Below are 15,275 nucleotides of genomic sequence, written 5' to 3'. Positions count from 1 at the left end.
TGATGTCAGTGAAATGTAAAGTTGCAATTTACAAAAGCAGCAATAAATCTTATCCATGAGGACAACTTCCTGGATTGCAATCCCAAACTGCAGTTTCCTTTGAAAACAGTGGCTTCTATGGGCAGATGTGAGGAAGCCTTTTTAAGGCAGATTTTCCTGTAAATACGAAGCAGGAAAAAGAGCATTTTATATTTCTGATATACTTGACCCTGAAAAATTTCTGAGTGTCAATTACCAATATTTATGAGCCTGATGTCAATCTAATTTAAAAAAAAAACAAAAAACCTTTTCTGACCTTGCTGAAAAGGAGAACTTGGTTCAGCAACCTCAGAGAAACAAACACTGAGGAGAAAAAAAAAGTTTTTCTAGTGGAAGTTGATTGATGCTCACCACTACTCACTTAAATGATTTGGAATACTTCATTAACAAGTTCAAAGCAGGTCTTGAAGTAAGGAACTAATGGCTTTGGCATTCCAATAGTCTTTACTAAGTTTTAAACATAACTACTTTCCAAAATGGCTGTGAACAACAGAATAGTTTGAGCTCATCACTCTATAATATGTACATGGGCACTACCATTGTATGAAATAAGTTTTTTTTAAAAAAAAATCATTTTTAATGACAGCTTATCCCATTAAAGTAGAATCAGTTATTTTATAGAAAAATATTTTAACTTTAAATTAAGAAAATACTGTTCCTAAATAGTTATGCAGGACCATATTGTCCTCTAATTGTATGGAGAAGATATAATTCTGTGCATTTGAATCCCAGTTTAAAGGAAATCCCCTGGGCAGAACTTCTAAAGAGTTGGCTATATTAGCCGTGGGTGTTATCTGTTTACAGATCCATGAATAAACACTGTGTGTCTCCTTTGGAGATACACGGATAAGATATCTATATACACTCTGTACATATTGGTTCACAGATTAGCAGTTATTAGTCGTACTGTACATAGCAAAACAACCTAACTGATATAATGATGCTATACATTCCCAGTGTAATTCAGCTTTTAGGTTGAGGGAGCAAACCCAAGTAAGACAGGTTCCCTGTTTAAATATGTAGCCCAGTACACTAAGTTAAAAGTACCAAATAAGACTGGAAACACTATTCTAGACATTCTGTCAATTTTGCTAACACTGTTGAATGTTTTCTTTGCTTCTTGCGGCTTGGCTTCTGGCTTTGCCTTGTTGGGTTCTGTGGTTGTAGCACTCTTGGAGATTGTTGGTAGCACTGAGTCCTTGGTAATATTTGGAGCATAATTGGCAACAGCCACTGCATAGGCATTGTTTTTCTTAATGACAGATGCTTTTTCTTTTTTCTATTGGAAGACAGCATGGAGTTAAATATTTACTGCATGGGACATTTGCCAAATCAGATTCAATAAAACAGCATTTCAAATGTTTTTAAAAAAAGTGAAGATGGGAAAATAAATATCGGTGATTACTATAATGACAAAGCATATGTAGACGATGCCCTCAGTCTCCCAGATGGAAGCTACAGAATAGTGTCTCAATCTAGTAAAGAAATCTGCAAGCATAGGCCCTTATGCCCACACGAGTCCCACTGAAGTCAACAGGAGTCTCTAGGGGAGAAAGGGTCCATGCTTGTGGATAACTTCGAAGGACTGGCTTCTCCCTAGATTGATTGAGTAGGAGCCAGCTTCAGAAAAGGATTACAGTATCTAGTCTTGTCTTGAGGCCCAGTGTTCTGACAGAGCTAACGGTAAACAGGGAACAGGGAATGGATCAGGAAAAGGGCCACCACCAAAATAAAACGTAGGTGAGAATGATACAATCCACTCTCATTGATCTAATGCCCAGTTCCCACCACAGTGAAGTGAAAGGAGGATTACAATGACTGCTGAAGGGGATAATTAAAGACTGATTGCACAGCCAGGTGACTAAGGTTACCTGTCAGTACATTTATATAAAAATTAGGAAGTGGAACATCTCTCCTCCCCAAATCTAATGTTTGCATTACTCATAAACCCCATAATTCCACACCAATAAAACTACAAACTCTTACTATAATTCAATTATTTAAGATACTCCAGTTACTCGCATATATTTTTAATTATATTTATATTGCTTGCTTGGGTGGCTGAGGATATTTTAAAATCCTGCAACGGCTAAAACCTGGGGAAGAGACATCTGTTAGTGAGTAACAGCCCTACTTCACATTATCATCACTACGTGAGGTATGTATCTACTTATCCCTGCCCCAGATCTGATGGTGAGGATACGGGTAAGGAGGCCTGCCAATGGCCACTTCCACACCCTGTCCCTTCATCCCCTTAATACACAAACCTGTAGTCTGTACAAGGTAGGTTGGCTGTCTATGTACCATAACATAGATACCCAAACAAGATGTGAACTAACAGCTATGTCTTTTCAACAACTGTGGCCCAAAAAACCCTTCCATTCTCTTTCCTGCACTATGCAGGATCAGCTCCTAAGTTATACAAAAAAACCCACATTTTTAAAATCTAATCACCATCTTTCCTATTTGCTTACTTTTTGTATTTCATTCTGCTTGCCACATGATTTTGAAAACATAATTTCCATTTTTTTCTTGTGTGCTAATACAATGCTGCAATGTTTGCGCTGCAAATGTCGTAGTGGAATGTTAAAACCAAAAACAAAAAATTGTCTTTATTGGCTTCTTTTTTTTTAAATCCAATCACCTAAAAAATATTTCTGTTAATATTAAATTTTGTAAGACTTAAGTTACACGAACCCTATATTTTGGCCTATATTCCTTGACGGTGACTCATCTTTTTGACTATGCAAAAAGCAATTGTAATAGCAGACCCTGATAATCTACCTTTTCTAAAATGGTGTCAATCAGATATATGAATGAGTGAGCAAATGTAGGTAAACACATACAAGTCTGAGCCATGTCTTGGGTCATTTTTTCCCCTGGAAAACAAGCCCACACCCTGCAAAGTGTTCTGTCTGAACAGAGCAAGGTTGACTTCACTGGCCCAGCTTCAAGAGTCTGACCACATGCAAGGAGGTTCAAGATCTGGACTTCAGAGGCTAAATTTTCCAAGAGACCATCACCCTTTAGGCAGCTACACACGGCAGTGTGGACATAGCCTGCCTTTCACTGCGGTGTGTAGCTACACATACCCTCAGACACCACAAGAGTGGTGTGAACTGTAGATGTAGCCTATGTTCCATGGAAAAAAAGCTGCTGGAGGTGGTCTGGGGAGGGCTGAGTTTCATTCCAGTTCTCACCTCATGTGAGGCATGGTGTGAATTGGTGTACTGACTGGAGTGTGAATGCGGACTGCTATGTACTATGGAAATTCCTATGATCCCCATCTCAGTTCCCCAATGAAATACAAGTTCCAAGCCTACTCCAGAGTTAGAGAAGAACCTCAGTGGAATGTAAACACAGTCATTTCTCCTTGACCCTGACACATTGCTTATTAGCTGAAAGTGGCTGAGCTTTGTGTTGTGTTCAAGGTCAGGGTGTGTAAAACCAGAGAGAAAAAGAACAGAAAGATAGGTGCATATGAGCTAATCTGCAAAATCCCTTCTTTCATACCCAAGAACTGTGATTTTTAAAAAAATCTATTACAGTATTTGTAATCCCATTAATGGGATTTTTCATATTATGGTAAATTGTGGGTTTTGTATTAGAAACAATTGAAATATTGAAAGCTTAATTTTTAGTCATTACATGATTTCAGGGAAGTAGATATTGCAGTACTGTAGAAAATCCCAACATGATTTTGTTCTGAATGCAATTTCTAATTTTCAAATATTTAGACAATTGGATATGGGAAGACTGTAATTATTGAATAGGTTGTTAGAAGATAGAATATTTTCAATTGACAATCGGTAGGTAGCCTTTACAGAACTAATCTTGTCATATATGAACAAGATGAATTTCAGAATGGACAGTTCATGAGCAGTAGAATTAAGGTAGCAATACTGAAAGAAAGGCTGGAATGACTTCCTACAGTAGTCACTTACATAGGAACAGAGCTAGATTCCTCATCAGTACATTTGAGAGTTGTAAGAAATAAAATAGGGAACAGGTCAACTAACCTATTTATAAGGAAAGGGCATTTAAGATCAAGAATGACAACCTGAGTAGACACGCTGTTGATGCTGGGTCACTTGAATTTTGCTTGTTTTGCCCAGAGAAGGCATAGTTTAGCTGTTAAGCAGCTGCCACTTCTGAGATCATGCAAGAACACTCTTACACTAATTTAAAGAAATAGCTGAAGGATGATTGGAGCGTTCATATGGTCTTCCTATATCATTTATAATGGAGTGTCAATGTGCCAGTCAGAAAAGCTGCATTTGTTTGACATGCAGATAATCTGTTGGTAAGTGATTCAGGATCTATTTCTAGAATCCTAGAGAGTGATGCCTGAAGTTGTGGGTGTCTCATTCTTCACTAGGAACAAGAGGAGTTAAAAAAGGATGCGCTGTCACTTTTTCTACTGTTCTTCCTTATTATTAATATAATATTTTGCACTTATATGCACCACTTTACACATTCAAACCACTGTGCAAACATTAACTGTTAATCTTAGCTTCACTCCTATTAGGGAAATATATAATATTGTACCCAGGTTTGGGTCAGGAGCAACCACAACTTGGAGTTTTCCTTAGCTGACATTCTCTCTCATTTACTGAATGAGGGTATGGTAGAGAGAGTAATTACATAATATAAAATCAAGAGACAGCAATAACATTTGTTCTGTGTTATTTACAACAACAATGTACAGGACTTGACACCAAATCTTGCAATAACGCCAGTATATTCAGGTGATTTAAACACTCTTACATTAAGTTAAAAGTTTCCACACACATTGTCCCTTCTACACCAATATCAAAAGTACTTTATGTTTTCAATTGATTCAAACTTCTGTTGATCTAAGGAGTCCCTAAGGGTATGTCTACACTGCTTTTGGCTAACTGAGCTGTTTTCAGATCCTCCGGAATCCATTACAATTAGCAGTAGGTGTCTGGTATCATCCCATTGTGTTTCTGGTCCTCAGACATCACTCATTTTAATATACATTATTTCTCATATTCTGTGATCTCTTTGCTACCTTCAGTCCAATTGGATTATATTAAACTGCACTGGACTTGAAAAATGACAAGAATCAAATTAACTTACTGGTATATTGTTTCTCAAATAAATTATAAAGTGAATACTGTCTGATGAGCTAGAAACACAACTGAAAATAACCCATACCTACTTCATTTTAAAAGGATGTTCAATAATGGAGTATAAGCGATTTGAAAACAGGTGCAACAAGCCAAAGTGTCATCAATATGAGTATGTTTTTGTTCAGAATTTAAAATAAATGAGCTAAATCCTGAACTTCTAATTCAGGCAAAATTTCTGTTGACTTCAGCAGGAATTTTGTCTTAAACTAAGTATGTTTAGGATTTGATAATATATAAATTGAGAGCACACAAAATTTTGGTGTGTGGAGACTTCTTAAATGAAATATTATAATGAGAGTTATTGCAAGATATTGTAAGTCTCATAGTGTCTCAGCTACTGCTATTACAGCATAATGACTGTGTGTTATAACTCTATGCTTTCAATAAAACCAAGTGTGACTGAAGATTCAATCTTGCATTGATTCATTCAGATGTCATTTGTTGGCACTAAGAATAGAACATATACTAATTTCAGCTTGTTTGTGAAGGCAGGCAGTCAGATTGTGGAAACTAAAGATTCAATTTAGTGCCCACTGAAATCAATCTGAGTCTTTCCACTAACTTATATGGGTGTTGGATTTGGGCCTAAAAGCTATCAATAGGCAAGGAGTCTGCAGGGTAAAATATACAGGACCATATTTTCAATAACAAGTGCCGAAGTTGTGCCTGTAGAATATGCAGATCCTGTAAGCACAAAAAAGGTGATTACATGTGCAAAATATGCAGTTATTTATGCAAACCAAGTTTCTGTGCATGCAACTACTTATTTAATGCATGAAGATAACTGTTTAATTATGGCGTTCTTATTTTGAAAGTCTTGCTTAGACTCCTACTTTGAAAGTTGTCCTATAGCGTAAAAAAGAAATTTGAGATTGAGCTTTTCAACCAACAAGAGGTTACAATTAATCGAATGGATAACGTGTATGTTAGAGGCTAGAGCTCAGGACTGGAGGGTCAGGACTGGCAAGTCCTGGTTTCTGGTTGGCCACAGTCTCACCGTGTGACCTTGAACAAGTTACTTCACTGAAGTCTTTTTTCCTGATCTGTAAAATGAGAATACTTCGGAGCTCACACAGGCTTAATTACATTATGAAGGTTTGTAAAGTGCTCTATGGTATTTGAAGAATGCTAAAGAACAGCAAACTATTAACACCTACTCTCTATATCTCAGAAAGCCTAATATTCAACTGAACATTAAGCAAATTGAATCAGAGTCAAAATAACGATTGTAGTGAAGTCTCGCTTTCCTTAGCAAACATGGCCACAGGGACCCAAATGACATTTTCTTGACTCTCTTGCAGATTGATGAGAGTTGCCAATAGAAGCGCAAAAAGAGCTGTTACTGAGAACTTGAGCAAAGAGGGTTCCGCATAGTGCAGACAAATGTGCACAAGGATCAGCACCATGAACAAACCGGAACTGCACTAAACTCAGCACTGATGGCTTAGGGAGAAAGTGGCCGTGACCAAGGGCAACAGAGCCTGAGACACCATGTGGTCAGAGCACAGCTGTTTAGATGCAATCCAAATCAGTAAAAACCATGAGTACGGTGCTGGCATTTTAATGATTTTCCAGTACTCCTACAGCTTGTCTGGAGTGTGTTTACGAGCTGCACTTGAAAGAAACTCAGAGGGAGAGCAGCCACATGGGCCAGCCACTGAAAAATGTGTCCTGAGTTCTAAGGAAAAAATTTCTCTCATTCCTAGCTGCATAACGCCTTGTGACCTAGTCTGAACAGGCTATTCTTGCCAGCCTACCCAGCTGTCTTGCCTCCTACTCTCAGCTTCCTCCACCATGCTTAGAAGTCCTACTAATAGGTCAGCACTTACTTGCACCCTTGCCAGACCAAGCCACTGATTAGGGTAATGATAAGATGGACAAGAAGAAATTTCAGGTAGCGTATGAGATTCATAAAAACTAAACAGGCCTTATCTTCTGAAATTAAATTGGTCAGAGGACCATTATGTGCTTGCATTTTTCCATGCTTTCTGGGATTTAGATACCAGGCCCATATTCAAGTTTAATTATTTTTTGCAAAGTTCCTCACAACCAGTGATACAAGTGGAATCCATTTCTTACTGGTACGCCCCTCCCCTCCATGGGGGGGGCACATGACCTCCTCATGTGACCCTCCATGTGACTCAACACCCCGCCCCCAGCCCAGGGCCCCTACTTCTCCCCATCCCTGCCCCATGATCCACCCCCCTTATCTTGGGGCTGGGAGGGATGGTCTCTATCCTTCTTCCGCTGTGCTGGAGACTCCCCTCTGTACAGCAGCCAGCCCCGCAGGAGGACAGGGCTGGGGGCAGTACAGCAGCCACACCAGAGGAGCTGCCGGCATGGGGCCGCCCGGGAGCCCCATGTTTGGCTCCTTTCCCCGCTGGGGTTCCAGGGAGAGCCCTGCGGTTCAGGGCTCTCCCAGGAACCACAGCAGGGAAAGAAGCAGAACACCGGCAGCATCGCCAGCAGCTGTACCTCCCCCAGCCCTGTCCACCAGTGGGGCTGGCTGCTGGACAGAGGGAAGAGACCCTGCATGGAAGGGCTGGGGCAGTACAGCTGCACCAGAGGAGCTGCCAGCGTGGGGCCGCCCAGCAGCCCCACAATCTACTCCTCTTTCCGGTGCGCCGTACCAGCTATAAATATCTTGCTAGTACTGTGTACTGGAGCAGACCGCCCTACTTGCACTGCTGCTCACAACACGCTGGTCCACCTAGAATTTGCCGATATTGCACGTCCCATGGTTAGGGACAGCCTCTCTTCAGTGCACGCCTCAGGTGACAGAGCTAGCTTCCTGCACCTTGTTCTGAGTGGAATCACACTGTCCAGCCACTCTGAGACTGGGTCTCTAGGCTGCAGGCCCCTTCCCTGACCCCAGATTTCTCAACCTGCTAGCTAAACAGCCCCAGTTGAGTTTGGCACTTGTAAACCTTTTCCCTTCAGGTGTCCACGACAATATAAGTTTGAAGTGACCCAGAAACAGCGTCTTCAAAACAAAGCATTATTCATTCACCCAAAGGTAGAAAGCACACAGAGCAAAGGGCTAAAGAGCAAAGAGTCCCACACGTATATTGTCCCTTACCTACACTTTAATCTTTCCTTGAACATTTTTGTAAATTCCCCTTAACCCAGCTAACTCCCATCTCTAGCTGGGAGGAGCAGACTCTCCTGCCTGCAGCATGCGGTCTTTGCCTATGTGTTTCTCCTTGTCTGACTGTTAGCTCTCCCTGACACTCCCTGGGCAGCCCCCTCTCATTCCCATGGGAAGCATCTTTAAGATTCTGGGACCCCCTTTGATCCTAGGCCTTCAGCCTTATGATGAGTAAACTATGCAGCCTGGTGGGAGCCAAGCAGGGCCATTCCCTAATTAAAAGTTTACCCCCCTTAATCCGTTAAGGAGCCACTATTTTGGTTCCTGTTTGCTTCCTCTTAACACCCTCTTTGATTTAACTCCTGGCATTTGGGCAGGTTAATATCAGACATAACCTGAGGGGCAAATTATATTTATAAATAAAACCCTACATATAACTCCCTCATTCTTCACAGTGATGCAGATAAAGCACAAGAGGGAAATGGATAACTATAAAACAAATAAGGAAATAAAGAAGTTGGGTGACTGTGACAGTATCTCCAATGTTCTGAAATGTAATGGATGCAAGTGTAGGAAGCTGATGTAAGCAGAGTCAGGATGAGCTCTACCCTGACATCTGGTGGTGAGTTGTGGCAAGTTGTGGAAAAGAACTTCAGGGGCTGATCTCATTTGCATAGGCACACCCACCCAGCCTAGCATGAGCCCATAGCTGCCCAAATGGTCACTTTGGCTGCTGTGGGATCCCCAGTTTCTCTGTTATTGGGGCAGGAAGAATAAATTATTATCCTGATTATGTGAATCAAAGACAGTGGAACTATACTTGGCCTTTTGTTATGATGGAGGGACTTGCCATCAACTAAGTAGCACTCGCTAGGCAAGGAACATGGGTTCCAAAACTCAGTGAATTGAGACAGGCTGAGGACAGGTATTAATACCTGGTGGTATGGGCCCCTTACGCTAATTGCACTTCCTCCTCTCTCCACTGTGGAATATCAGAGCTAATTTTGATTCCATTTGGAGTCTAGTTACAGGCTGCTGAGCTGAATTCACTTTGGGCCAATGGTGCACCAGCACTGAGGCTCCCCTACTACAAGCTGAAATCACAAAAGAGCTAAACTTACTAAGAGCTGAAATCATGGAGTGTTGTGTTAAGTAGTGGGGGAGCCTGAAGATATATTGTGGAGCAGTTTGCGGGACAGCTAGCAGAGCAGAGCGGCTCTTGGAGCAGAGCAGTTTGCGGAACAGCTGGAGTGGCTCATGGGATGGCTGGCAGAGCAGAGTGGCTGGTGAAGCGGAGCAGTTTGTGGGATGACTGCAGTGTGGAGTGGAGCGGAGTGTGGAGTGGAGCAGAGCCGCATGGAGAGGTGGGGCAATTGGCTTTGGACCCCTTAACCCCCCCCTCCCATCTCCACCCAGGTTGGGAGGTAAAACTCTGCAGATAAACTTTCGAACTCTGGTGCTGCACTGACCAGGGACAAAAAGAAAAGGAGTACTTGTGGCACCTTAGAGACTAACAAATTTATTTGAGCATAAGCTTTCGTGAGCTACAGCTCACTTCATCGGATGCATCTGATGAAGTGAGCTGTAGCTCACAAAAGCTTATGCTCAAATAAATTTGTTAGTCTCTAAGGTGCCACAAGTACTCCTTTTCTTTTTGCGAATACAGACTAACACGGCTGCTACTCTGAAACCTGACCAGGGACAGAGACTTTTGGGTTGTTGGACTTTTGTGACTTTGGGTTGCTGGACTCAAGAACCAAAGGCAAAGGACATGTCCCAATTTGCTTGGGGTGGGTTTTTTGCTCATGGGTTGTGTTATGAATCCTGTTGGTGGTGTTTCCACAACATAATGCCACATTGTTTCTCTATGTTATTAAAAGGCTTTTGCTACACTCAGACTCTGTGCTTGCGAGAGGGGAAGTATTGCCTCTTGGAAGCGCCCAGCGGGGGTGGTATATATTTGTCCCAGGTCACTGGGTGGGGGCTCGAGCCGGTTTTGCATTGTTATTGGAATGGAACCCCTAGATACTGAACCCAGCCGTTCTTGCTGCCAACTCTGATGGGCAGAAGGGTTACAGTTATTTTCAATAAATCTGAATAAAGATATTTTACAGAAATATTACTCTGATTTTATTCATTTCCACATGAAGGACTCAGGAGCATAATGTGGTATAACCTCAGATTTTATATTTTTGACATTTAACGAGACTCAAATAGGCTATTGATTAATATGGCGAGAGCCTTGACACAATAATCATTTCTCCAAGGACAGCCTGCTAGAGAAAGTTCTTGTATGCAGTTCAATTTCTGCGAGAGGTTGGCAATTTGAGCACACACTTTACAATATCTTTCTATCCACACCTACTTTCATCTCACAAGACATAATCTTTCTATTGGTTTGAAATTTCAAGTATTTTTCAGTAGTAAGCAACTACCAAAATATCTGTTAAATGCTTTCTTAGAATTGACTGGAAATATAAATGTGTTTCATTATCATTTACCTTATCATTGACTACGCTTTTTCCATCCCATGCCCATCCTCGTTTTGTGAAGTAATTTACAGTGGCAAATTCTATCAATGCAGAGAATACAAATGCATAACAAACAGCAATAAACCAATCCATGGCTGTTGCATAAGCTACTTTGGGGAGGGAATTTCGTGCACTGATGCTCAACGTTGTCATTGTCAACACAGTTGTTACTCCTGTAGAGGGTGGAAAAAAAGAAAATGTCGGCAATTTTAACTGAATTTTGAAATTGAATAAGATTGAGAACAGGAACATCTTACAGTACATTTCTAAGAATTATAAAAATGTTTACATAATGTTCATATAGTATGGTGGCATACTAGATGCACCATATGGAAGGTGGCAGCAGAATTTTCCTTTGTAACCTAGTTTTGATTCACTTTTTTTTTAAATAAAATTTTGGTGAAAAATGTCTGAAGATACAGTCTTGAAAATACATACAGATTTTTTTTTCATTTTTTGATCAATCAGACTTTTGGAAGAAAACCCTACAGCGAGGCAACTAAATTAACTAGTTTGCTTTATGGAATGTGTCAAATCACTTTGCAGCAGTACAGCAAAAAGGACATGTTGATGAGCATTTGCAGTGCCAATAATCCCTGCCTCCTCACAGTTTCCTGCCCAGTTTCCCAACCAGCGAACCCAAGGGATGGTCAACTTTTCTGAGGTCAGCCTGGCTTCAACTGCATTGCAAACAATGGAAAAGAATTAATGGCTAACTTTCCAAGGAGTAGTCTTTTGTGTCCACTGTCAAAGACTATACATGTTTGGCAGCCATTCTGACTAAGTACAGCCTGTGGTTTCACTCCCATGGGGGACAATAGGAGATTGCAGGTATCTTTGCTAGTGGCTGTCTCACTTCCACGTACAATTATTAAGTGAGGTAAGCTGGTCAATTTCTCACTGAGGTAAAACGGATAATATTATAGTACAACAAATTAATTGAAACTTTCAGATCTACTATTTGTATTTAAACACTGAACAAAACAGGGAAAACAAACAAAAATACTTTGCGCTTCATGAAACCCCAATAGTGGAAGATAAAGCCATACTCAAAACAATACAAAAAACAGGATATATAGAAAAAAGCCATATGCCAATATAAATCCACCCATTGACACAAATACACCAACAATTCCCCTAGTAAATCAACCCTACCCAACCAGAGTTACCAAAGTTACACTCAGGCACCCTTAACTCTTCCATCTCTGGAATGCCATTAAAAATGTGTCTCTCTCCTGGGTAAGAAACAATACAAAGTTGTACACATACCAGAGATAAATATATCCACACTAACATTGACATGTAGTCAAAAGAGCCTCAGTGACAAAAAAAGAATTACTAATAGCATCTCATAGCTCACAATTCAAATATTACAAACAAAAAATATTTGTTATAACTGGTTACAGTTGCTAAGAGGAAATAAAACCAAATCCCTAAAAGAGCAGCAATAAATATTAACTTCACAGGATTACAGGAAGGAATATCAGCATCAAACAAAGAATGGAGAATTCTGACGGAAACTCAGCAAGATCCTCCATCACTGGAAATCAGTAGTCCAGGCTTTGCAGAATGGGGCTCCACCATGTATGTTTCCTCTACTGGCAAGGTACTTTTAAGCACCATTGGGAAAGGAAAGGAAGCAGAGAGTGGGTCTGTTCAGTCCTCTTCTGCCTTCGCTGTCTCTGTCCCCCTTCAGACCCTAAGCAAGGAATCTCATTCTCTGAGAGGACTGTGAAGGGAAAAGGAGGCTAGGCAGAAAACCTCCATTCTTCTCTTCCCCGCAGTGATTAAGAGGACTTCTCTAGAAGTTTATTGCTTATTGCACATAGTTTCCAGGCATCAGGCCACACATCAGATATTTCTATTTTTAGAATCCACCTATTAGGGAGGTAGCAATAGTTACAAAATCAACAGCAATACTGTTGTGTCAGGTGGGAGCTATCCCACTGTACACCGTGGCAATGCAGAATAAATACTTTATGAAAACATGCTGATATGCATTAAATGCTTGTTCAAGCATTTATTTCCCTTCTTAGATTTCTATTATCTGGCTCAAAGAACTTTGCTGATTACTTTTGATTCCTTCCCCAAAAGAGAGAAGGGGACACCACACCTTAAACTTAGAAGTAATACATACAAACTGTACTACTATTCAGGTAATTCAGATAAATCAATTTCATTATACACAGGTATCTATGAAGTAATTGCTTCTCAAAGATAAGATGACAGGAACTCCTCTATAAATATATACAGCAGCCAACAATGTTCTGTTTAATTCATAATGTTTGGAGAAGACTAATTTTCTTGAAGCCACATTAGCTTCTTCAGAATTCTAATTCAAGATTTGTTGGTGACCTTTTCTAGTCTTGTTTTAAATGTCATTAGTTTACATCCTATAAACTGCTACTGGTTGCCAGTTCCTCTAAAATGTTCAGCTGCACACTTTGCATCCCAAACCCTATTCAAATTGCAAAATCACCAAACAGCTGTTAATGAAGGTTTCTGGACTTTTATTTATCTATTCAATAAATTGAATGATGTCCAAGTGATCACATTTGTATAACCTGGACTGAATGAAGAAAAAAATAAAGGTAGGTTTCAGAGTAACAGCCGTGTTAGTCTGTATTCGCAAAAAGAAAAAGAGTACTTGTGGCACCTTAGAGACTAACCAATTTATTTGAGCATAAGCTTTCGTGAGCTACAGCTCACTTCATCGGATGCAATGTGATCCGATGAAGTGAGCTGTAGCTCACGAAAGCTCATGCTCAAATAAATTGGTTAGTCTCTAAGGTGCCACAAGTACTCCTTTTCTTTTTGAAAAAAATAAAGAGAATTTATATTGCAATGCCAGATTTCCAACGTGGAAATCTGTGGCATTCTGTTCTTCAATCAACAGACAACAGATTTTGAATTATTAGGATTAATGAAAATGTAAAAACCTTCTGCATTATAAGGTCTCCCTTAGGGCAAAGCATTGTATAAAGAGAATTTACCTATTTCTCACTGTTGGACCTACTATGACTGAAAAAATCAGTAATGCTGAGGAATCAGGCCTAACTAGTGTAAAAGGAAGCACATATATTTCATGTACTATACAAAGATGGAAGAAAATTCACATCTGTACATTAGCAAGCACATAGAATGCATGTTGCTCTAAACAGTATATTAAGGGTCTGATTTTCCATTCCATTACCTAAGTTTTAATTTAAGAGAAGAAACACTGGTGTAACACTGGTGTGAGAGTCATGAGTGGATGGGCCCTCTGGTAAGTAACACAGACAACACCTCTTTTGAGGAAAGCAGTCTCCTGCCTTCAATCATGCAACAGTCTGAACAATGCTACCAACTCAACAGGCCTCATAACCATTGCCCAATGACTAATCACTCTTTCATAAGAGAGAAGGTTGATAAGGAGATGAACAGTCTCCAACTACACCTGACCTCAGGCAATAATATCCTAACCCTTTCTCAATCATGTTGCAGATATGGCACCAAATCAATGGCAAGAAACGCTTCTTTTCTTTTATGTCAGACTGTAAGATGGCCACAAACAGTGACAGACAAAACCTTAATTTTGGCATTTTCTAATTTTACTGTTTAAAATATGGTTCTAGTCTATAAAAATGACATTGTGGGATTTCATGTTTAATGTTTCAATGATTTTATGTCAAATATACTTAGTTTATAAGTATGAAGATGTCTTTTCTAACTGTCAGCCCTGCAAACCCAATCTGTGATCTGAAAACCAAGCTGGTTTTTTCCTTTCTTGTGCCTTACAACCAGTAATAAAGGTTTTCCAGGCCAAATACTTCCCTCATTTATACTTGTGCAGCAGCCCCATCTCCTATCCATTCCTGCACTTGGGCAGTGATTCTTTTAAAGAAGTGTATCTGCAATAGGGATATTATATGATTGCAATGGGAGTGGAATGTGGTTTACGCTACTGCATATAGGACAGGAGATGGTTTAGGAGAAAATCTTGCTATTAAAAAGTATTCCACTTGTAAACATTTTGAGAAGCTCTGTATTAGTCTGAACCCTATCTATATCTTAGCATTACATGCATGAACTAACAGATGTAGCTCCAAATCAGAAATCAAATAAAAATAAAAATTAGTACTGATGCATAGAAATGAGCATCAAATGGTCCTTGGCCCCAAAAGACAGACTGGATGGCCTTTCTTCCCTCTCCTATTCAGTGTACAGGAGACGGACTCACAATGTCCTAGAATTCAATATCAACTCATTTCAGTTTAATTTCTAGTACAAATATGAATACTCGAGAGTGCCCTCAATACACTGGACATGTGGATAACTACTACAGTAAATAAAGCTAGCTGAAGTGCAAAAACATTATATGCAACTTCCTTTTGATGCTCCTCACTTTGCCTTTTCTGAAGGTGATTGGAATAGTGCTAGAGGAGCTCGCAGGAGCTGTACCACCCCAAAATTTGCCTTAGT

The 15,275-nt window shown here is 40.1% G+C and overlaps 1 protein-coding gene across 1 annotated transcript in view; it reads right to left on the bottom strand.

Annotated features, from left to right (window-relative positions):
• Nucleotides 1–1,009: 1,009 nt before the first annotated feature.
• GABRA2 (gamma-aminobutyric acid type A receptor subunit alpha2) overlaps nucleotides 1,010–15,275 on the bottom strand; it is a 74,465-nt gene continuing 60,199 nt past the window's right edge. Inside the window, exons 8-9 of the mRNA XM_077814586.1 lie at nucleotides 10,785–10,987; nucleotides 1,010–1,318 (exon numbers count right to left, since the gene is read on the bottom strand). Coding sequence (XP_077670712.1) covers nucleotides 1,010–1,318; nucleotides 10,785–10,987 — 512 coding nt within the window. The remainder of the gene's footprint in view (nucleotides 1,319–10,784; nucleotides 10,988–15,275) is intronic.

The sequence above is a fragment of the Eretmochelys imbricata genome, chromosome 4 (genome assembly GCF_965152235.1).
Source record: "Eretmochelys imbricata isolate rEreImb1 chromosome 4, rEreImb1.hap1, whole genome shotgun sequence".
NCBI lineage: Eukaryota > Metazoa > Chordata > Testudines > Cheloniidae > Eretmochelys > Eretmochelys imbricata.
The sequence above is the reverse complement of the archived record's forward strand: the minus strand, read 5'-3'. Positions and strand labels throughout refer to the sequence as shown.